This window comes from Gorilla gorilla, chromosome 9 (assembly GCF_029281585.2).
Source record: "Gorilla gorilla gorilla isolate KB3781 chromosome 9, NHGRI_mGorGor1-v2.1_pri, whole genome shotgun sequence".
NCBI classification, from domain to species: Eukaryota; Metazoa; Chordata; class Mammalia; order Primates; family Hominidae; genus Gorilla; species Gorilla gorilla.
The window spans coordinates 111,127,760-111,152,832 of NC_073233.2; the positions used below are offsets into that span (position 1 = coordinate 111,127,760).

General features: G+C 33.6%; 1 protein-coding gene across 2 annotated transcripts in view; it reads left to right on the top strand.

The window, feature by feature from the left end:
• DYNC2H1 (dynein cytoplasmic 2 heavy chain 1) overlaps positions 1-25,073 on the top strand; it is a 371,095-nt gene that overhangs the window by 124,322 nt on the left and 221,700 nt on the right. The window contains exons 61-69 of one of the 2 annotated variants that reach the window (XM_031016281.3): positions 34-160; positions 1,668-1,809; positions 2,429-2,538; positions 7,636-7,656; positions 9,776-9,874; positions 11,339-11,462; positions 20,868-21,031; positions 23,006-23,125; positions 23,697-23,831. In XM_031016281.3, coding sequence (XP_030872141.3) covers positions 34-160; positions 1,668-1,809; positions 2,429-2,538; positions 7,636-7,656; positions 9,776-9,874; positions 11,339-11,462; positions 20,868-21,031; positions 23,006-23,125; positions 23,697-23,831 — 1,042 coding nt within the window. The remainder of the gene's footprint in view (positions 1-33; positions 161-1,667; positions 1,810-2,428; positions 2,539-7,635; positions 7,657-9,775; positions 9,875-11,338; positions 11,463-20,867; positions 21,032-23,005; positions 23,126-23,696; positions 23,832-25,073) is intronic. The other variant, XM_031016282.3, reaches the window with a different exon arrangement.

Consider the following 25,073-nt stretch of genomic DNA (forward strand, 5'->3'; position numbering starts at 1 on the left):
TTTGCTTTTAATTAAATTTTAATGTTTACATAGATTTCAGAGCAGGACTTCAGAAGCTGCCAAACTTGAGGCTGAAGTAAGCAAAGCACAAGAAACGATCAAAGCTGCAGAAGTCTTAATTAATCAGCTTGATAGAGAACATAAGAGATGGAATGCACAGGTTTGTTTGAGAGAGGGGCCGTGAGGAGGCTACCTTTAAAATGCAGGAAATCTATAATGTATGTTAAGAAAAAGGAGAGAAAGATCCATTAATTTGCACCTGGCTCAGGATAAATAATCTAGATATAAATGGCCATTATGTGAATTACTCTTTAAACAAAGTGTCTTTATATGAATCGATTTTTAGGCAAAGCAGCCTGTTTTCCTTTCAGTTCCGTATGTTATGAGAGATGGGCAGGATGAAAATGAGTGGATGGAAAACTTAGTACTCCTTAGAATTTTCTTTGAATTTACCTTCACCAGGACAGTAATTTTAGGATTTGACACTGCTGGCTATTTATTTTTTCTCGAAATATTTTATTATTTTGACTTTTTAGTGTTGTCTCTTGTTTTTTCTTGGTTTATTTCTGAAATCAGTTAAGCTTTCTTTCCTTTCCTGATCCTCCTCATCTCCTCATCCAGTAATGTTGATTGTCCTTGTTATTCTCTTCCACAGCAGCTTTTTCTGTAACTGCCTTGGGGGTTATCTCATCCCTTCATAATATCACCTACACCTTCATAATGACCGGAGCTGCATTTCCAGACTACTGAGTTTTAAATGTGTATTTCCAACTATACATTAGACATTTGCATTTAATTGTCTCTGAGGAACTCAAACCCAACATGTCTAAATTATTTTCTTTTTCTTATTCCAAGTCTCCTTTATTTTCTGTTTCACTGGAGGCATCTTTCTTTGGGCATCAATACTAAAAACATACGGGTTGTCTTAGACTCTTCCCTGTTTACTTGTCATATCCATTTGCAAACATTCTTTATATTTGTCTTCTATCTTTAATGCCAATTTCTTTTCATTTCTCATCTGACTTTTTTAATGTATCCTCCTATCTGACCCTTTAATTAGTTCACCCTTCATTTGTCAGCTGAATTATCTTTATAAAACCCAATCTGATTACATTACTCATTGGTTGCTTAAATGTTTTCAATGGCTCACGTCACAGTTTAAAATAGAAATTCCTTTACATGTCGTGGAAAACCTTTCACAATCTGCCTTTAATTAACTCTATCTCTCTTCTTTCCTTTAATATAACTACTCTTTCTGCCGAATCTTGTGCTTTATTTACTAACCTTTTTGCTAATGGGTCTTCATGCTGTACCTTTGTTTTGTCCCTTTGTTCATTCTCTGTGTCTTAATCTTAGTTTACAAAATGGTGCAAACTCACATTTAACTGTGATTGGGATGAAAATTCTGCTTTCTTTAAAATCGTTAAGAACTTTCAATGACTAAATGTGTTTGTTTCTACAAATATATTAGGATTTTATACTTTTAAAAAATATCACAGCAGAGTCTGAGATCTTTTTGATATTTTTACATTTTGACTGTTACATTCAAAACGAGGAGTTATTACCTGTGATTTTCCCCCTCACAGTCAAAACCATAAAACTGTCATTTTCTTTAATGTTAGAACATACTCATATATCTCCCTCTTTCTTCTCTCTCTTTTTTCCAGGTTGTAGAGATAACAGAGGAATTAGCTACTCTTCCTAAAAGAGCTCAACTTGCTGCTGCATTTATTACATATCTTTCTGCTGCTCCTGAATCTCTGAGAAAAACCTGTTTGGAAGAATGGACCAAGTCAGCTGGTCTTGAGAGTTTGTATTTAGTTATTCCTGATCTTGAGAGTTTGTATTTAGTTATTCCTGAATTTAAAATTTCAATATACTAAAAATAGACCCTTTGTTCTCTGTTATTTTACCTTTTTTAAATGGGGGAAATTTTATATGGGTTCCAGGGATACCCTAGCTACTTTAGACTTGCCGAATTCCACAAATGTTCTTGAATTTGCTTTATTAATATGATTTTTCTATTCTTAAATCACTGTAAAAAACTGAGATGACTGAATTATTTTTGATATTGCATAGATGCAATTAAACATTATTTTACTTTTATTTTTATAATAGTTTTATTTCATAGGCTGAGATGCAAGAACTTTAAAATTCTTTGTGATGTTAGTGGTATTTTACAAAATTATTTTCGTTTGTGAAATAGTCACTCAAAGAAATAGGACTTCATGGAGTTCCATTCCTTTGCACTTTTTGTTTTTGTTTTAGACTTTTTTTTCCGTGGGTTTGGGTGTTAAATGTGGAAGAATGGGTTTCAAGTGAGGACTGTCATAGGACTTTTGTTTTGGAATAAATAGCTTTATTTCCTTCCCTTCATCAAGTACAAGATCGTTGTAGTGAAGTATTATCAATATCTTCAACTTTTCAGAATTTGATCTGAGGAGATTTCTTTGTACTGAAAGTGAGCAGTTAATTTGGAAAAGTGAAGGCCTACCATCAGATGACCTTTCCATAGAAAATGCTCTTGTAATATTACAGGTAGTTAATTTATTTTAATTTTTTTATTATAAATGTTTTATTGTCAAGCTTGCTGTAGAAATTGTGTTCTTCGTATTCTTAGTCTTTCACAGTTACCCTTTTCTTACTAAAATAAAAATATTTTGCTAATGAAAACCCATCAATGATTCAGTTAGTGAGTGTATGACTTTCTGTATAATTTATTTTTTACCTTAATATAAAAGTATAAAGTGGCATTCTTTTGATGGCAAAATATTCTAAATTGTATTTCCTAATAGTAATAGAAATATTTTAGGGATACCCAATTCATTGGTTATATAGTTTCTTCATGAGTACAGACTAGAATATATGACTTCATAAATTTTATGTTTTTATTTCATTTTATTTTGCCAAACAAAATTAGCAAAAAGTGAAGATAAGTTTTGGCTTATCAATTAGAGATAATCATACACATATTTTGGAAATTTGTTTTGTCACACAGTGCACATTTTCCAAAGCTATTTAAAATGGAAAATAGCATAACCTTATTATTAGTGAATGTGAAAACCAAATTCAAAGCCATGTACACAAATAAATAATCACTTGAATAAAGTTTGATTTTTCCCATTAACTTGGTTTACTTTTCTCGATATGGAAATTGGAAGATGATTTTTACTTCTTGATAATGTGATTTTTCTATTCTTTCTGTCAATAGTTTATATTTCATAATAAATATTGGTATTCCTTTTCCTCTCAGTAATCCTTCTCTCTGCCTACACACTATTTCCTTATTCTTATTTTTTAACTCCATAGTCTCAAAGAAAGCATGAACATTAAACATGCTCCTCTTTATGTAGCGTAAACTGTGTTATAAGATTCATATTTTAGGTGCTGTTCATTACTTGATAATTTGTTCTGTTTTATTAGACCTATTAATCAGCTGACTATGCTTCACCTCACTGTATTGGTAACTTACCGGTAGAGAAGTTGCTGACCACTAATTGAATAGTTTTGCTTTCTATTAATTTGATTTTGCCTGTTTTTAAATTTACTTTAAAAAAATTTTTTTATTATTTTCACAATGGAATCACAAATATGAAACTCTAAATGCTTATGTAAATAAGTGTATTACATTATAGCAAACTATACGCTTTTTATTATATTTGTTATTCCCTCCCTAAGGTTTCATAGCCACATCTTTTTCCTGTTTCAATAATCCAAGAAAGCAATTGATTGCAAATTAAAAAAAAAAAGTTTAAGAATTCTTTTTTATTCCATAAGAAACAAGGGGAGGGTGGTAAGTCTGTAGACAAAATATGTTTATCAGAATAATTTTTTTACCAATGTTAATTGAAAATGCTTAGTTTTGTATTCTGAATTGTCTTTCATGATGGATATGGGAAATTGCCTTTGAAATTAATAAGCTTAAATTTACTTTGTATTTAACATTGCTAAGTTCCTTTTAGGTAATTACTTGCATTTATATGACAAAACAAAAATCATTGGAAACATTTCTTAGGGTAATTAGTTGTTTCGTTGAAATGAATTTGCTGTTATGGTCAACACTCCATCTCAGTTTTAAGGTGTACTAGATTTAAAATTAGTTGTAATTTAAGGGTGTGATTGGATAGCACGTAATCTGTAACATCAACTCATTAACATCACCATGTATGTAAAATTAAATCTCTAAATATATATTAGTTGGGCTTCTGGGAAAAGATGGCTAGACATGATAAATAATATGCTTTTGTGATTCAGAGATATAATCTCCTCATTAACTATGCTAAAGCTGGCCTGGTGTAGTGGCTCATGCTTGTAATCCCAGCACTTTGGGAGGCAAGGTGGGTGGATCACTTGAGGTCAGAAGTTTGAGACCAGCCTGACCAACATGGTGACACCCTGTCTCTACTAGAAATATAAAAATTAGCTGGGCATTTTGGCATGCACCTGTAACTCCAGCTACTCAGGAGGCTGAGACAGGAGAATTGCTTGAAACTGGGAGGCAGAAGTTGTAGTGAGCCGAGATCACACCACTGCATACTCCAGCCTAGGTGACAGAGTGTAACTTCTCAAAACACACACACATACACACACACACACACACACACACACACACACACACACACACCAATGCTAAAGCTTTTCTGAGGTTCTCCCTCTCAGTGGAGGAGGCTTTGCTAAGAAAGGCTTTTGTGTCTAAAACTATTCTTTTATTGGTCTTACAAAGTCGTACAAAGCATTACAAAATTACAAAATACAAAATTACAAAATTCAAAATTACAAAATTACAAAAGTCTTACAAAGCATTACAAAAATATGCTTAAAATTCTCATATTTAGGTTAAGCTAACTATTGAAGTGCATGTATTGCCGGAGAGAGTAATTAGTCAAATCCTTATATACCCTTGGTCTTACAACAGGAATTAGTTTTACTACGTTAGCAGAAAGCTCATGTGACCTATGTATTTGAGAGACAGGGAAAAATTTGGCCATAGTGATCATATGTCCTGGATTGCTTGGTCTATGGTTTGCACTTGTTGTCCTGATACAATTATTAATAGTTTTCCTTTCACTTTCAACAGTGTCCTGGTTTGGGTGATAAATTATATGATCTAATATTGGTCAACTCAGTGGATAATGGAAAGTATAATAAGGCCGTTAGAAACTATGGAGAAGGTGTGAGTGAAAAGCATCAAGAAAGGAAGTGGAGAAGATGACTAATTAAAATATCAGATTTTATATGGGTTTTTCTTGTGATGACATCTATTGAATATTTGTGTTTTATTGTTATAGACAGTTCAGTGTCAAATTGGTTTTAACCACTCAAAATTTCTTAGATTTTTTTTTCTTGCTCCCTTTTGGTATATGCTGAGGAAATGCAAACTAATGTGATACTAGTCTAAGAATATAAAATTATAATGGTAAATTTACAACTTTAAAGTTAACTTCTCCACATACGAAAAAGTTTTTCAGTCCCCACATAAGTAATGACAATAATCAATACTTGCGTATTGCTTACCATGTTGTGCATATATTACTGTTTAAGAATAAATAGGTAAAGCACTTAAACACATAACTCATGTAATTCTCAAATCAACCCAATCTGTTAGATACATGTGTTATCCCTTTTATAGATAAGGACATTGAGGCACAGAAGAGTTAATTCACTTGTGTAAGGTCACATGGCTATCAAGTGGTAGAGCCAGGATTCAAACTCAGGCCACCTACTCCTGTCTGTACACTTCTCATAGGAGTGTGTGTGTGTGTGTGTGTGTGTGTGTGTGTGTAACCTTATTTATTTTATATTCTTGTTAATGTAACTCTCCTTAGTGAATCAAGAGTTAGGCTTTAGTTTTATTTATAAAATGTTTTTGCATTTGTCCCATTTATAAGTATTGAAAATAGACATAACATTATAGGGTGTACTAGGTGTTTTAAAAATTATCTCTTTCAAAAATATCCTTTGACCAATCTTTTTTTCCCCCAAGGAGAGAAGAATTTAAATAGAGATTATGTATCTTTAGTTTTTAACCTGTTTTTTGAACTCTTGACCTATAGTTCTAACTACCTGTTAGATATTTTTACCCATGCTTTCTAGGCAGCTCAAAATTTATCAGCCTTTAACTAAATTCACCATTTTTTTAAGTCAAAAATCCTCCAGTGGCCAGTTATAGCACATTTAAGGGAAAAAACTAGCAATTTATGCTTTTAAATAGCTGAGATGTCTAAAAGGTTGGGGCAAGCTTCTGAATTAAAATAATTTTTACCAGGAGATCTCTGCCTCCATTTTATAAGATGGATTCATTCTCAGATGGGTTCTCTTTACCCTTTGTTAACCTTGTCCATTGGTGACTCCATGTTTACCATTATTAGAGTTTATGTTTCCAGACTAAAGATGTGTCATTCACTCCCTCTGCACCATAGATAATATGCCAGTCTCCGAAAAGGATTCTGATTGGTTAGCTTAGATCATCTAATCATATTGATAACCCATCAGAAATACATTTAGTGGGACATGCAGGGTAGGCAAGGTAGCTCTCTACTATAGAACTCATTTTTCTTCCTCTCTCACTCCCTATAACCTGCTTCTCTTATTTTCTACCACCAGAGATATCACAGTCTTTTCTCAGTAATGCAAGCTACAACCCTGCACGTCATTCTTACTATGTCTCTTTACTTTTTTATTCAGTTAATTATTCAACTAATCTTGTCAAATGTATTTCTCAAATGTCTCATGAATTCATCCTGTTTTAATCACTTCCACTGCCAGTGGCTTCATTTATGCCTTCATCATTTTGTATATGGATAAATATATCATTATACCAGCTGGTTCCTTGTCTCCAGTACCACTTCCTTTACTGTTGTTGGAGTGATTTTTCTAAAACATTAATCCGATCATAATATTGCCTCAATTAATATATTTTAGTGATTTCCCATTGTCTGCAGTATAAAAATTTCATTATCCTTAGACATGGCATAAAAAGCTGATCATGATCAGACAGACTCCAGGTTACTCCTACCATTTTATATGCATCACCTTTGACCATATTTATTTTTCTTTAGCTATACCAGAGTACTGTAAGTTTTCCAAATACTCCAAACCTTTTTATTCCCCTCTATATCATGCTGTTGTTTTTGCCTGAAATGTTTTTCTTCCTTCACTTCTTTGCCTAGCTGATCTCTCTTGTCTTAGTTTGACTTGAACTGTTTTCTAGCCATAACTTCGCCTATCATCCTTCAGTAGCAACTTGTGCATCTCTTGATGATGAAATTTTTATTTTTGCATCTTTATTGCCTGTAAAGTTATTGAGGTTAAGGGAATGTATTTTATTAATTTCTGTACTCCTTGTACTATCTTACTATAGTTGTTATCCAACATATAGTAGATGAAGTAACGAACAAATGAGTAAATACATGAAAGCTCAACATTTTTGGATTGAGTATAGTTGTAGAATTTAACTATATTTAATCATGGAATACAGAGATAAAATGTACCATAGAAATCTTATCTAAATCTGTCTGGAGACGTAAAATAAGATGACAACAAACTTGTAAGTACCCTTTGAAAAACTTAAGCATGTTTTCTTTGCTAAAAACATTTTGAAACATTACCTTTCTTCTTTTCATTTAACTGCATCAGATCATTGGTTTGAAATCATGGGTAAGAACTTTTTAAAAATTTAAAATAATTACTTTTGTAGTTAGGCAAAATGCAGAATTGTGAAATGTGTGCTATTGAATGCTAGCATAAAATTAGATCAAAAACCTAGGTGCAGCACCATGGTAACACTTCACAGGCTATTTACTAACCACGTCATTGTGCTTCGAGTAGTACATTTACGTGATGGAGCAGTAAGTGAAACCTCTAGAAATAGACGCTGGGTGATGCTCATACAGTGTAACGTGGCAGGAGGTATGATGGGAGTAGTCTACTGTGGGTGCAAGTGAAAACAAGGTACCTTGCCTGTGGACCATTTTAAAATAATAATAAAGCTGTTTTAAAATCGTTCATCTCTTTATTATCACCATGTGCTAGCAATTGTAAACAGCATTGGTGATATAAAACTATTCGTCCACAGGGCAGATAATTCCCACTATCTCCCTCCCTCTTGGTGTGCCACTGAGATAACCTGTATGTTCTTATACAGTGTTCCCCCTTTTTCTCCTGGGCATGTGTTCCAAGACCCTCAGTGGATGCCTGAAAGTTCAGGTAGTACTGAACCCCATATTTGTATATGGGGTTATACATTTTTATATAACACATACATACTATTTTATACACACATACATACTATGATATACATACATGCATATATATACATACAATGTTTTTTCTAAACATACATACTATAATAAAGTTCAATGTATAAGTTACACACAGTAAGAGATTAACAATAACAATAATAAAATAGAACAACTATAAAAGTTGTAATAAAAGTTAAGTGAATGTAGTTTTTCTTTCTGCCTGTCAGAATATCTTATTATACTGTACTCACCTAATTTTGGACTGTGGTTGACCATGGGTAACTGAAACCATGAAAATAAATTGTTGATAAGGGGGACTGCTGTACCCCATTCTAAGTTTTCATTTTACTCTGACTTTCATATGTGTTCTCTTATTCTTATAGCATACAATTGCATTACATTTTTCAAATAAATGTGAAAACTTAAGAAAAATTAGATCAGTTTAAATTTTAGTAGGTAGCAATGATTGTTAAATGACTTTTAAATGTATCATACATATGATATACATTTTATACATTTATAATTGGCTTTCTTCTGTCTACTAAGTGCCATTGTGTGTGGAGGGCATTTTCACTGGTTTCTAACTCCCTTTTTTTTTTGAGATGGAATCTCTGTCGCCAGGCTAGAGTGCAGTGGCGTGATCTTGGCTCACTGCAGCCTCCGCCTCCAGGGTTCAAGCGATTCTCCTGCCTCAGCCTCCCAAGTAGCTGGGACTACAAGCGCCCGCCACCACGCCTGGCTAATTTTTGTATTTTTAGTAGAGACAGGGTTTCACCATGTTGGCTGGGATGGTCTTGATCTCTTGACCTCATGATCCATCCACCTTAGCCTCCCAAAGCCACCACACCGGGCCTGACTTCCTTTTTTTTAAGAATTTAATTAGTGCAGGATGTTCTATAATGAATTTAGTTTTTAGTTCATTTCATTAGATCTTAACCTACAGCCCATGTAATTTTCTCTTCCAGGATACTCCTTTAGTAATATTGGATATATACTGCTTTAGAAGAATTAATATCTTAAAATGTGAACAATTATATTGATAATTAGCAGTGTTTTAATGATTTGCTCATACTTCTTTTTATGGCCTTTATAGTTTTTATTCAAACAAAGAATATGGATAGATAGATAGATAGATAGATAGATAGATAGATAGGGAATAATTTGACTGTGTATTATAAAAGCCAAAAAGAATGCTGCAAATGACATCAGCTTGAGACTAAAGCTCTTGCTTAGCATAATGTTAGTACAGATATTCTGTGTTATTTTGTGTTAAGTAGGACTGTACTCTCTATACTCTGGCTAAATGTAATTACCTAATATTAACTCCTGGTCACTGAAGATTTGTTAATATGGCTTGTGATGCAGCTAAAAACTGTATTTTTGTTTCTTTTTCATGGTTGTATATTTGTGTTCTCCAAAGCTTGAGAGAAAAGATCATTTAGTAATTGATTTATAATTTCTAGAAAACTATTTCCATTTAAATGAAAGCTTATAATCATTAAAAAACATTACTTTTCCTTTTTTTTTTGTACTAGAGTCGAGTGTGCCCATTTCTTATAGATCCTTCTTCCCAAGCTACAGAGTGGTTAAAAACACATTTGAAAGACTCACGTTTAGAAGTTATCAATCAGCAGGTATGTATTACTTATAATTTACATACCAATTAGGAATGACCTCTTATAGTGAAAAGATCTTGGAGTCTATAGTCAGAAAACATAGATTCAACACTGGGTCCTACTGTATGGGACCTGGGGCGAGAGATATAACTCTTAGCTTCAGTTTTCTAATTTGTAAAAAATAGATAAGAATATTTATTTGATTCTGGGTATTGATCTAAGCCCTGGGAATTTAATAGTGAGTTCCTTCCCTTATAAAGATGACAGTCTAGTAGGTTAGAGAAACAATTAAAGAAGCTTTGCACTAAGTTATGACTAATGACACAAGTAAAAGCTGCTGTAGAAGTAGGAGGTTTTAAGTTAGCTTGGAGAATCAGAAAAGCCTTCTAGCCTTTTAGCATATTTACAGTTTCTCTGAATGCCTCTCATAATTTCCACTTTCTTTAACTCATTGACAGACATCTTTAATGTATCCCAAGATTTGATAATTGTTCAGTGAAATGTAATCATAGTCTTTTTGGTAGTGACTTCTCAGTTTCATGTTTATCTTGCAGAGGAAATTATTTTTGGTTAGGTTATTATTTTTTTAAAGGAAGACCTAATATATGATTAATTTTCATAGATAATTTTCAGTTGTTTCAAAAATTACCTCTAAAAGTTACTTTACTTGTAAAATGGGGATATCTACCTTATTTTTTGTGTGATAAGAATAATTATAAATTAAATAATATATAAAATACTTTAATAATCATTTATGGTTTGCATATATGCAAATCATTTATAGTTTACAATATTATATATAACTATATATGCAAATCATTTATGGTTTGCAGTATTATGTATGACTACATATAAGTATACTATATATCTCTATATAGTTATATACATTATAAGTACTATATATCTATGGTTATAGTTATATACATATATCACTATACTATATATCTTATATACATGTAAGTATATAAATATACTATATATATCTATAGTTACAGTTATATACATATAAGTACTATATCTATATATAGTCATAGTTATAGACATATAAGTAACTATATAGTTACTTTTATATATATGTACACACACACATATATATATATATACACACACATACCACACATACACACACACACACACACGCCTGGGGTGATGTTTAAAACTACTCCTTCCCTATCTAGAAAGCCTTAAAATTCTTGATTATTGAATTTTGCCTAAAGGTTCTTTTCAGAATTATCAGACCTATCCACCAAGAAAATTTTACTAGAATTCATCATCTTGCCTTTTTTCCCCCATTCAATGTGTGATTCTGAACATAAGCAGAGTAGGGTTCTTATTAATACTTGGGTGAGTAATTTATTACCTATAGAATTTGAAATTGCATTTCTATAACATTTTGAAATTACTGTAGAAAATCGAAAAAAGGATGTTTGTAAATATTAAAGTAATTAAATAATTAATACGTATTCTTTTTTATTCAATTAGGATAGTAACTTTATCACAGCTCTTGAATTAGCAGTACGTTTTGGAAAAACTCTTATTATACAAGAGATGGATGGTGTAGAACCTGTTCTTTATCCATTATTGAGACGAGATCTGGTTGCTCAAGGTAAATAATTGACACTTTCCAGAGTGTAAATATTTTTAAAATTTCCAAAGTAAGTAATTAAACCAGGTGCAAGCTTTCAAGAGTCCTCTTCCAGTGGAGTCACACATGATGGGCTTACTTCCTTCAGCAATATGTGTAAAGTTGTGACAATATGTGTAAAACGTTGTTTATCAGGGAAGCTCAGTAGAGACCTAGTACCCATAGTTTACTGGGGGTTGATTACGTAAGCACACTCTCCCTAGCACATTACACAATTCTAGACTCCCTGAAGGAAAGCAGGTGTAGCATAAACCATATTGTTTGTACAAACAGTTGAGGCACAGTGAGCCACTTTTTGGAGTTCTGAGGATGGTGAGAACGCTCCCAAAATTTAAGTTCCCAGGTGCTGGTTATGGGCCAACTTTACAAGCAGCCCTTTCTTTTTTTTTTTTTTTTTTATTATACTTTAAGTTTTAGGGTACATGTGCACATTGTGCAGGTTAGTTACATATGTATACATGTGCCACGCTGGTGTGCTGCACCCACTAACTCGTCATCTAGCATTAGGTATATCTCCCAGTGCTATCCCTCCCCCCTCCCCCCACCCCACAACAGTCCCCAGAGTGTGATATCCCTCTTCCTGTGTCCATGTGATCTCATTGTTCAATTCCCACCTATGAGTGAGAATATGCGGTGTTTGGTTTTTTGTTCTTGCAATAGTTTACTGAGAATGATGATTTCCAATTTCATCCATGTCCCTACAAAGGACATGAACTCATCATTTTTTATGGCTGCATAGTATTCCATGGTGTATATGTGCCACATTTTCTTAATCCAGTCTATCATTGTTGGACATTTGGGTTGGTTCCAAGTCTTTGCTATTGTGAATAATGTCGCAATAAACAAACGTGTGCATGTGTCTTTATAGCAGCATGATTTAACCAAAAAAGAGCCCGCATCGCCAAGTCAATCCTAAGCCAAAAGAACAAAGCTGGAGGCATCACACTACCTGACTTCAAACTATACTACAAGGCTACAGTAACCAAAACAGCATGGTACTGGTACCAAAACAGAGATATAGATCAATGGAACAGAACAGAGCCCTCAGAAATAACGCCGCATACCTATAACTATCTGATCTTTGACAAACCTGACAAAAACAAGCAATGGGGAAAGGATTCCCTATTTAATAAATGGTGCTGGGAAAACTGGCTAGCCATATGCAGAAAGCTGAAACTGGAGCCCTTCCTTACACCTTATACAAAAATCAATTCAAGATGGATTAAAGATTTAAACGTTAGACCTAAAACCATAAAAACCCTAGAAGAAAACCTAGGCATTACCATTCAGGACATAGGCATGGGCAAGGACTTCATGTCTAAAACACCAAAAGCAATGGCAACAAAAGAAAAAATTCACAAATGGGATCTAATTAAACTAAAGAGCTTCTGCACAGCAAAAGAAACTACCATCAGAGTGAACAGGCAACCTACAAAATGGGAGAAAATTTTCGCAACCTACTCATCTGACAGAGGGCTAATATCCAGAATCTACAATGAACTCAAACGAATTTACAAGAAAAAAACAAACAACCCCATCAAAAAGTGGGCAAAGGACATGAACAGACACTTCTCAAAAGAAGACATTTATGCAGCCAAAAAACACATGAAAAAATGCTCATCATTACTAGCCATCAGAGAAATGCAAATCGAAACCACTATGAGTTACCATCTCACACCAGTTAGAATGACAATCATTAAAAAGTCAGGAAACAACAGGTGCTGGAGAGGATGTGGAGAAATAGGAACACTTTTACACTGTTGGTGGGACTGTAAACTAGTTCAACCATTGTGGAAGTCAGTGTGGCGATTCCTCAGGGATGTAGAACTAGAAATACCATTTGACCCAGCCATCCCATTACTGGGTATATACAATCAGCCCTTTCTAAAGAGTCTCAGATTGCTATGTTAATTCTTTTCTGCATAGGAACCCAGCCCAGTCTTGGATGATTAGAAAGCTATGCCTTGAAACTTAAAGAGCATATCATGCAAAGTGTATACACATACATATGTAGACATGTACATATACGTACGTGAATGTATGCCACATACGTTGCTAGCACAGCAAACTTTAAATAGAAAATTGATGTTATTGGGGCAACGCAGAGAAATAGCAAAGCATGCACTATTCTCTGATAACCTATTGTCCCTCACATTGATATGTTTGGCCTAGTACTGGTTGATATGTTATGAGAACTCAAGTAGTGGGGCCTTTGTAACATTATCCTCTTAATATATTTTATGGGCATGAAGGGCAGGGAATATCTAAGCTACTGTATAACAACAGAAGCTTGTAATCAAGAAAGTGACCTTGCTAGAATGGAGTTGTCTTCCAGAGCTCCGTTTCTGGTCCTTCTGTTGGGGGTAACTCAGATCTGCTGAGCTAGTTTCTTGCTATGATATCTTAAGGAGGAGGAAAGGAACCTTTAGGGCCATCTCAATTTGCCATTCTTCATTCTATACTGTGGTCCTGAAGGACTCATTAAATATAAATCTCCATGAGTTCTGGTTAGTGTTAGGTTTTAATGGTATGTGTGGCATTGTCTGAGTGTAGAGTGTTGACTAGATCCCCTGAAAAGAGTGATAAATTTTATATCATGATTGGTTCACATTTTGAACTGTTCTAGGTAGTTATGCAAGGCTGTTTAGGTCAATTTGTTTATGTCAGAATTAGGAAAAGAGAGTTAACCATTGCCCCTATCTTACTTTTTCCATCTTCTTCCCAGGGTTGGATGTATTCATGTCACATTAGTCTGTTATCCCCTTTGTGTATATTCCAGATATTGTCCTTTTCAAGAGTGATAAGTTCCTCATGAGTTGCCATTTTTTCATCATACATTAACTCTGGGGACAGAGGATGGTAGTCCTAGAATCACATAAAACAAAGTTTGTGCCACGTTTGTTTACATCCCAGTGTCCTTAATCTAAGATATACAAATTACTTTTCTACTTACTGTGTTTAAAGCAGACATAAATATAGGAATAGAATGTACTTCTCTCCTACAAATTTATGCTCGTCAAAAATCTATTTATTGATCATAGAAAAGCAAGGTATACTTCTTCAAATTCTCTTTTTTTCTCTCTCTCTCTCTTTTTTTTTTTTTTTTTTTACTTTGTTTCCTATGTGCTTAGGAGCTCAGCCAAGGCAGAAGGTAGATGTGGCAGTTTGCAGTTGGTAAATAGTTGAAGACAATTGGACCAGCTAACTGTATAGAAGTTGTTGAGGGAGAGGCTAGTGTAGTTGGCTAATAGTTTTACGTTTTACGAACAACAGACATCAAAAGTATCTTCTATTAAGCATTCTAATCCTTTATGGTTGTTTTATTTCCATGTTGAGTTTGAGTATGGAACCAGGAATTATACTAGAGATGACAGCTAAACATTTGTGGTTGGTTCTTTTAGTCCAGATGCCTCCTTTTAGGCATGGTTCCTACAGAGACAGGCATACGTACATGCAACATAAAGGTTAAATTTGTGATTAATTGTTGTCTCTGTTTTCAAGAGGTATATCTCCATATGGATGTGTCTTTCTTAGTCCAATTGCTTCTGGGTGACCCAATGGCCCGAAGACTGGTAGATCACTGTTCTTCTATTAGGAGCAGTTTTGTCTCCCAGAGAATATTTGGCAATGTCAGGAGACATTTTTGGTTGTCACAGCTGGAGTGGAGGGCCACTATGCTAGAGACATCTTAAAATGGACAGGACAACTACCTAACAACAAATAATTTCTCAGAACAAATTGTTAATACTGCTAAGGTTGAGAGACCTTAAGCTAGTTCACTAGTTCCAACCCATGAGTCTCTGGACAGGTATATTTTAGTTGGTCTCAGAGTGGCATATTTTCTAGCCAGGAACACTACTTGAAGTGAGCTCATTGTACAGAATATCCAATGCTATAGATTGCCAGAAATTTTACCTGTGGTTAGTTGATGGGTATAGCATTGCATTGGATTTGCTCATCTGTAAGATTATTTGTAGATATCTGTAATTTGGTGTACCTGAAGGATATAGGGACCGAAGACAAGGATTGATTTACAGTTGCCTCAATTACTTCCAAAGTTGCCTCTTGCAAGGGCTGTGATTTAAACCTAGCCATGTTTGTTGACAAGATATAGGGGCTATGGTAAAATTTCCAGGTATGGAACATGCTGCTTTTTATAGGCCAAGAGGGTATTCAGATGTTGGTTATCTTTCTTTCTTTGTATTTAGTGGCTGTAAAGCAAGCAGTTGGTCTATAATGGGCTGTGGGATATCTCCTTGTGAAATGTTTATTTCCTTCTTTGGGTGCCAGAGTTTTAGATTTGCCTTTAATGAAGTCCCATTCATCTTGAGTTGTGCCTGAGTGGTATGCAATACAATGTGAAAAGTTTTCCCACTGGAGACCATTATCAAAATTTTATCTACATAATGGAATGGAATTTGGACCTATATGGAGGTTCTCATGGTACTTGAATTCATCTAACTCAGTTGATAATATATTTCTGAAGTGTTTGGACCTATAAAGGTGTCCTGCATACAATAGCTGAACTGATTTTGGTCTTCTTTCCAAAAGAATATAAAAGAGAAATAATTAGTAATAATTAGCAATATCCCAGTCTGCATACTAAGTATCAGTTATGACAGCAGTTTTTATATTCATTGTTATGTCAGGTACTATGGAATCTATGGTGGCCACTGCCTGGTTTAAATTTGAATGGTCATAGTAAACCTTCAGCGGCATTAGTTTCCAAAATTCAGACAGATAAAATTGTGGAGCACCCCTGCCTGGTGTAAAAATATAGATTCCTTTTCACTTTCTGTCATAATACATTTCTTTCAGCTGTAAATATTGATAGGATTTGGGTATATCTTATAGGTTGATCTTGCCTGAATCTTTATCTGATTGTTATAGAAGTAACCAAAGATATCACAGTGAGTGCATCTAAATATATCCATGTATCCAAGCACCCCAAATGTTCATTCTATTATACACGTTGACTGAAAAAAACAAACAAAAAACCAAAATATCCAAGCCTTATGTTGGTTCAGAAAAAAATAGCCATGTAAATTGGCACTTTCTCTGGAAGGGACCCAGAGACCAACTCTTGTACCTGTGCCCAATCATGCTGTCTTTAGTTATCTAAAGTACAACACAGATTCTGTGTTCAGAGGAAAAAAGTAGTCAAAATTAACTGCATCACAGGTTAATTCCAATGTAAATTAAGAATTCATACAGTTAAGACTGTGTTGGACTCTATAGTTCTACATTTGATATTTTCTATGAGTAAGAGATGAGACAACACTGAAGAGTCCTTTTTAGACAATAAAATATTTATTTTAAAATATTTTCAAAAATGTTTTATCAAAGTAGTACATGCATGGGTTATAAAGTCAAATGATAAAGAAGTGCAGCAGCATTCTGTTCCTCCCCTCCCATGACTAGTTCTACTCACCAAAGAAAACCATTTTTTTATTTTAACTTTTTATTTAAAAATAAATATGCGTAAAGAAAAGAATACCTAAATTTATAGCTAATGAATTTTTACAAATTGAATACACCTGTATAAACACCCAGATCAAGACATAAGAGCTTTATTAGCACTCCAGAAGCCCACTTACTTACTACACCTCTTCTCCACAGGATAACCACATTCCTAACTTACAACAGCATAGAGAAGTTTTGCTTCTTTTTGTACTTTGAGTAAATGAGAAAGAAAAAAAGCAGCACCTGACTACTCTAGACTGAGATTTGGCCAGATTCTAATAGCTTGGACTTTGTGTACTCCTGTTGAACATAAATCATTTCATAAAACACCAACATCAGAGAGGTCACTCTGACTGCAGTCATGTTTGAGCACAAAAAACAGGAACACTTTCCTAACACAAAAATAACCAAACATTCTCTTCTCCCAGTTAATATGAGTGGCTCCTGCTTCTTTACCAATGATAGTTTAGTCCCACTCCATTTCTCTTATATATACATAAAAATTAAGATACCAAACCATTGTTTGCTCTTTCTGATCACACCCAATTCCCAGGAAAAGTAAATTTTTCTTGAATTATTTATAAATCGCCTAACACAAGCCAAAATCCTCTAACAAGCCTCTATTAAGTCCTTTTTACTGACATAATGCACAATTTCCCATGATGTTCTATCTTTCATTGTAAAGAGCTGGTAAACGTGAGCTATGGCTCTTTAAACACTGGGATTATTTTGTTTTGTTTGTATTGTGTTTTTTGTGTGTCTGTCAGCTTTGGTTAAGTCGTATTTTTTTAGGCGATTGTTTTATCTAAATTATCACATGGTATATATTTTAAATAATATTCTCGTCTTTTCAATGTCTGTTGGCTTTGTAATGATGTTTCATTTTTCCTGATATTGATCATTTTTATTATCCTTTTCATTGATTAGTCTTGATAGGGATTTATCAATATTACTAATCTTTTCAAAATACCAACTTTCAATTTTTAAAATTTTAATTTTAGATTCACAGGGGACATATGCAGGTTTGTTTAACAAGCGTATATTGCATGATGCTGTGTTTGGACTTCTATTGATCACGTCACCCAGATAGTGGACATAGTATCCAAGAGGAGGTTTTTTAGCCTGTGATCCCCCCTCACTTTTGGAATCCCACTATCTAATGTTACCATATTTCCCAAGTCTGTGCGTAGCCAACCAACTTTTAATGTTGATTTTCTGAACTGTATTTTAAAATTGATGTTGCTCTTTGTTATTTCATTCCTATCACTTTCTCCAAATTTTATTTGGTCTTTTCTAGATTTTTGAAATGGAAAATCAAAATATTGATGGTCTTTTCTTTTTTCTAATATATGCATTTATGTCTATCAATTTTCCTTTAAGCCCTTCTTCAGCTTCCTACCCAAGTTTCAGTTTCTTTTTTCAACTTATAAATTCCTTAGCATTTTGTTGTTTAATTTTCAGGTGGTTGGAGATTTTCTAGTTACATATTTGTTATTGATATGTAGCTTATCTCCATTTAGTCATAGAACTTACTGTAAAGTATTTTAATTTTTTGAATTCTGTTGAGCCTTCTTTCTGATCTGGCATTTGGTTATTTTTTATAAATGTTCTATGGAACTTTAAAATTGTACGAATTTTGCTCTTGCTTGGTTTAATTTTCTGTACAGGTTAATTAATAGTGTCAAGTTTGTTAATTGTGATGTTCAAATCTATGCCCTAATTTATTTTTTTCTTTGCTTTATCATGTATTGAGATAAATATCCTAAAGTTTCTGTGATTTTGAATTTGTCTTTTAGTTCTGTCAGTTCTTGTTTTAAATATTTTGAAAGCTGTGTTATTAGATGCATACATTTTTGGAAATGTGACATCTTTCTATTCAGTTGTCTTATTTATCATTATGAAATGTTCTTCTTTATCTCTATAAATGTTTCAAGCTTTAGAGTCTGATATTAGAGTGGTTACACTAACTTTTTGGACTAGTATTTACATGGTATGTACTTTTCCATTCTTTAACTTTCAACTTTTTTGTTGGGTTTTTAAAAAAATATTTTATTGTGCATATTTAAGATTTATAGCATTATATTATGGGATACATACCGATCATAAAATGCTTTTCTGTCATAAAGCAAATTAACATATCTATCAATTTACACAGCTAGCCCCCTTTTTGTGTGTCAAGAGCAGCTAAACTCTACTCCTTTAGCACAACATCCCAAATGCAATAGTTTTGTTACCTACAGTCCTCATGTTGTACATTGGATTTCTAGACTTAATCATCCTACATATCTGCTATTTTGTATTCTTTGACTACATCTCCCATCCCCTCCTTCATTCCCCTGCTACCTGCCCCTGGTAAATACTGTTTTATTCTCTGTCTCTATATATTTGAGATCAAGCAGTAATTTTCTTTCTGTGTCTGGCCTACTTTACTTTGTATAATGTTTTCCAGGTTTATACATGTTATGGCAAATGGCAGAATCTACTTTTTTATGACCAAACATTATTCCATTGTGTGCGTGTGGGTGTTTGTGTATACACATCATGTTTTCTTTTCTTTTTTTTAGAACAGTGTCTGACTCTGTTGCCCAGGCTTGAGTACAGTGGTGTGATCATAGTTCACTGTAACCTCGAACTCCTGGGCTCAAATGATCCTCTGGCCTCAGCCTCCTGAGTATGTTGGACTATAGGCACATACCATCATGCCCAGCTAATTAAAAAAATTTTTTTTTTTTGCAAAGACGAGGTCTCAGTGTGTTTCCCAGATGGATCTTGAACTTCTGGTCTCAAGTGGTACGTCCATCTCAACCTCCCAAAATGATGCGATTACAGGCATGAGCAACCATGCCTGACCCACATTTTCTTTATCCGATCTGTTGATGGACATTCAGGTTGTTTCCATGTCTTGGCTGTTGTGAATAATGCTGTGAAGAAATGGGAGTGCAGATATCTTTATGAGGTGGTGACTTATTTCCTTTGGGCATATACCCAGAAAAAAGATTGCTGGGTCATATGGTAGTTCTGTTTTTAATTTCTTTGGGAACCTTCCTACCATTTTTTGTAATGGCTGCCCTGGTCTTCATTCCCACCAACAATTCCCTTTTCTCCGTATCTTCATCAACATTTGTTATCTCTTGTCTTTGTGATAATACCCATCCTAACAGGTGTGAGTTGATATCTAATAGTGGTTTTGATTTGCATTTCCTCATGATAAGTGATGTTGAGCATCGTTTCATATAGCTGTTGGCCATATTTGTATCTTCTTTGGAGAAATGTCTATTCAGGTCCTTTGCCCGCTTTTTAATCAGGTTATTCGTCTTTCTGCTATTGAGTTGTATGAGTTTTTTCTTTATACATTTTGGATATTAACCCCTTATCTGATATATGGTTTATAAATAACTCTTTCCAAGTTTGTAGGTTGTTCTTTCATTTTGTTGATAATGTGTATTTTTCAGTTACTCATGTGATAATGTTTTTTAACCATCATTCTGTTTTCAAATACTGTATCTTAAATACTAGTGCAATAAACACTTTTAAAATGATGAATTTAGAAGTAAAGAAAAAATATAATTGAGGATTTCTATTTTTGCCATCTATAATCAGCCATTTCAGAGCAATTTGGAATATGAAACATATTAATGTTAAAACCATACTGAATGCGAATAGATATTCCTTGGGTGCTTCAGTATCCCAGGATCTTCTTAGTGAATATTATTTATCATTGCTTGCATAAGTGCTGATAAATAGAACATTCTGCTAATAGTATCTCAGGTAACCCAACTTTTGCTGTCTTAGACTCTGTCGAAAAGCCTCTATTTAGAAGTACTTAAAAATTATATTTTCAAATATTGTATAGTGAAATACAGAAGATTCAGACCAACCAATTGTGTTTTTTTTTTAAAATAGGACCACGTTATGTGGTACAAATAGGTGACAAAATTATTGACTACAATGAAGAATTCCGCCTCTTTTTGTCAACAAGAAACCCAAATCCTTTTATTCCACCGGATGCAGCTTCCATTGTTACTGAGGTTAACTTTACTACAACAAGAAGTGGATTACGAGGGCAGGTATACATAGATAATAATAATTTACCTTGGAATCTTTTTGAGCTTTATATACCTATTAGACATTGTGAGTGAGAAGCTATTTTGTTAGACTAATTAGTATTTACATTTATGATTTTGAAAATAATACTTGTATGTTGGAGTGAAGCATTCCGGCTTATTTCGTTTATCGTATGTATTAGACCTGTACATTTGATGCTAATGTCAAATTGCTGCTCCTTTTAATATAACTCTAATTTTAAAGTTTATTTCTGTTATATGTGGTAGAATTTGAGAGATTGATGGATCATAGAGATTAAGATCATCTGCATTATATTTTTGGTTTGAAAACTGAAATTTAGTTGTGAAAAGTGTAGCTAATTGACTTGTTCAGCTAGTTAAGAGTCTTTGATTCCTGAGCCAGCATTTTTTTTAACCATTAGAACACATGGCATCTTTGAAGTCAATTTATCTTCATATGGCTCGTTACAGTTCAGAATTATTACATAAATTTCAAAATGATTTTTCATGTCCGTACTCACATGTTTCCTAACTCATTTTTTCCCCTTTAAAGATATAATGCCAGTTGACTTTTGGAGTATCATCCTATTTTTTACTCATCTAACAATAGTAGATGTTTTTCATCTTTTGATTTATATGATAGCATACATATTTGCTGCAATTTTTACTTGATTGTAATTTTTAAAATTATCCTTTCAAAATATTTCTTTGTATACCATATGACTCATCAAGTATATTTTAATGAACAATATCTTTTGATTGACTTGATGATACTTCTTTTAAATGAAACAATGTGACAATCACTCAAAACTTGGCAGAATTAATTGACAGAATTGCTCCTGCTATGTAAAAGATCTCCACAGTAGTTGCAAAAAAGGAGCTATGTAGGTCTTACTTAGCAAGAATTAAATGAAGATGCTTATACAGCAGATTTTGAATTACGTATTTTATACCAATGTCTTTCTCTATTTTAGTATTCAGAGTTAACAATTTGACATAGCATTTTTCAACAGCTTCACAGATAACAGCTTTAACAAATACAATGTACATACCATACAACTTGCTGATTTAAAATGTATAATTCAATGGTTTTTTTAGTGGAATTGCTGGGTCTTATGGTTACTTTATATTTGGCAATTTGAGAAACAAATCTTTCCAAAGTGGCTGCACTATTTACTTTCCCACCAGAAATATAGGAGGGTTCCGCTTTTTTCCATATCCTTGCCAACTCTGGTTGTTATGTATCTTTTTAATTGTAGTCATTCTAGTGGGAGTGAAGTGGTATCTTATTGTGGTTTTGATGACATAGTATTTTATCTTTTTATTTGTTTATTTTATTTTATTTTATTTTTTGAGACGGAGTCTGGCACTGTTGCCCAGGCTGGAGTGCAATGGCGCGATCTCGGCTCACTGTAACTTCTGCCTCCTAGGTTTAAGCTATTCTCCTGCCTCAGCCTCCCGAGTAGCTGGGATTACAGGCGCCCACCACCACGCCCGGCTAATTTTTTGTATTTTTAGTAGAGATGGAGTTTCACTATGTTAGCCAGGCTGGTCTCAAACTCCTTACCTCGTGATCCACCCACCTCGGCCTCCCAAAGTGCTGGGATTACAGGTGTGAGCTACCGTGCCTGGCCCTTTTTATTTGTTAATGTGAATACTTACTATTAAAAAAATAGTAATCTCATAATTTAGTATATTTAATTTAAAACTAAATATTACACATTGATATGTTAAGTAATGCACTTTCTTACAGCTTTTCTACAGTAGTTAATATTTTACTGATCAGCTTAACTGTTTTGTCTCTTTTTCATCAGATTAATTGTTGAAGGTGTCTTATGTTTAATTAGAAAGAATGAAATGAGATAACATAGTATCATATTTGTAATAGTCTGTCAAACACAAGGCCTGTTTGCAGGAAGTTTTTGTTTTGTTGTAAGCCTTATTGCTAGAATTACCTTGTCTTTTTGTTTTCCCAAGCTTTTAGCTTTAACCATTCAGCATGAGAAACCTGATTTAGAAGAACAGAAAACAAAACTATTACAACAGGAAGAAGATAAGAAAATACAGCTAGCCAAGCTCGAAGAATCTCTTCTAGAGGTAAAAGTCTAGCTATTTAGGTTACTTTTTTTGTATTATTTTTTTTTAATGAATACAAATAACAGTGTTTAGAAAATTAATAGTATCTTCAGATTTTTTTTTTCCAAAGACATATTAGTGTATATCTTACAGTCAAAATTCTAACAAAAAGGGGAGCTATCTTTTGGAATACAAGATCTGAATGAGCAATGTTTAAGACAAGCAATTTTTAACTAATTTGTATTGTTTTATTATTTAATTATATGCTCATAATTTCAAGAAGCATTAAAAGCAAGAAATTATAACAATCTGTAACTTTAAGTAGTTTTTATTTTTTATTAAATCGACAAAATTAATACCTTGTTATGTTTGATAATGATATAGTTTCATAAAATAATTTATTAATTCATTTGATATAAGAAGGCTATAATAAAAACAGAATAAAACTTTGAGAGGGCTATAAAATGTTGAAATTCTTCTAAAATAACATAAGTTGGCATAAACATCAAATGAATGACAGTTAATATGGGTTTGCTTTAATTGGTTATTTTTATATGTATAATAATATTCATATTGTTAACTTTCCCTACAGACACTTGCCACATCTCAAGGCAATATTTTGGAAAATAAGGATTTGATTGAGTCTTTGAATCAGACAAAAGCAAGCAGTGCACTTATTCAAGAGTCACTTAAAGAATCTTACAAACTCCAAATTTCCCTTGATCAAGTAATTATTTCCTTCTTTGTAATTTCGTATTATGTTTTCTTGAACATTTAGGTTAATATGATAGAAAATGTAGAATCAGGTCCTCAAGGGAAAGATGATGTAAAAAAAAAAGCTATTCAGAAACATCAGAACGTTGGGTTTGATTCTAGTTATTGTAGAGAGGGAATTCAGATGTTGGCACATTGAGGATAAGGAGTGTTTGTCAATCTACCCTGCTGCCTTCTACTGATTTCTGGCATAATGTTATCTAAGGTAGAGCTGCAGTTTTGTACTGAAATTGGAAATGAGTATATTGAAAATGAGTATTAGAAAATATCTTTGCCGTTCTTAGAACTTTTCTTAAGTTAAGGCAAGTTAAATATACTAATTAAAAGGGTTATAAGCTCTAAGGTACAGTTATTGGCTCTTTTCATGCTTATAATGAACAGTGCTGGGTACTTTGTTATCCTAATGTGGGCACCTGTTAGAGTCGTCTTCTCTACCTCTAGTTCTATCAGTGTTCTTATTGTCACCAATCCTATATTCATAGTTCGAACTTTTCTTCACATCAGAGATAGCCTAATAGTGCTGTGCTGTCTTGCGTTACCTTAACTGATTCTCTTTTGAAATGTAAAATTGGATCATCTATTCTCTGATCACAAATATTTACCATTTCATCTTACCCACTTTCCCCTAATACTAGTGCTGTTGGTCCTCATTAAGACCAATCTGTGAACCACTTCTAGCTCTGTCAACTGAGAGGTAGAAAGGTGTTTAAAATATATTGCTATAGTCTGAATATTTGTGTGTCCTCATCACCCCCAAAATTCATATGTGGAAATGTAATCCCCAGTGTAATAGTATTAAGAGGTGAAGGTTTTAGAAGGTGACTTGGTCATGAGGGTGGAGCTCTCAGGGATTAGTAACCTTATAAAAGAAGGCCAAGGGAGTTTGTTAGCCCCTTCCAGCACGTGAGAACACAGCAAGAAGCAGTTCTTTCTGTGAACCAGGAAACAAGCTCTCACGGGACACCAAATCTGTTGGCACCTTGATCTTGGACTTCCCAGCTTCCAGAACTGGGGGAAATAAATTTCTGTTATATAAAAGCAGAACGAGTTTAGTGTATTTTGTTATAGGTAGCCTTAATAGACTAAGACATATATTCTTTGCAGTTTTATAAAAATGAGGAAGAAAAACTAGATTTTGCTATCTTTTTTAGTTAGAAACCATGATTCATCATCTTCATTTGTTTTATGTGCATAG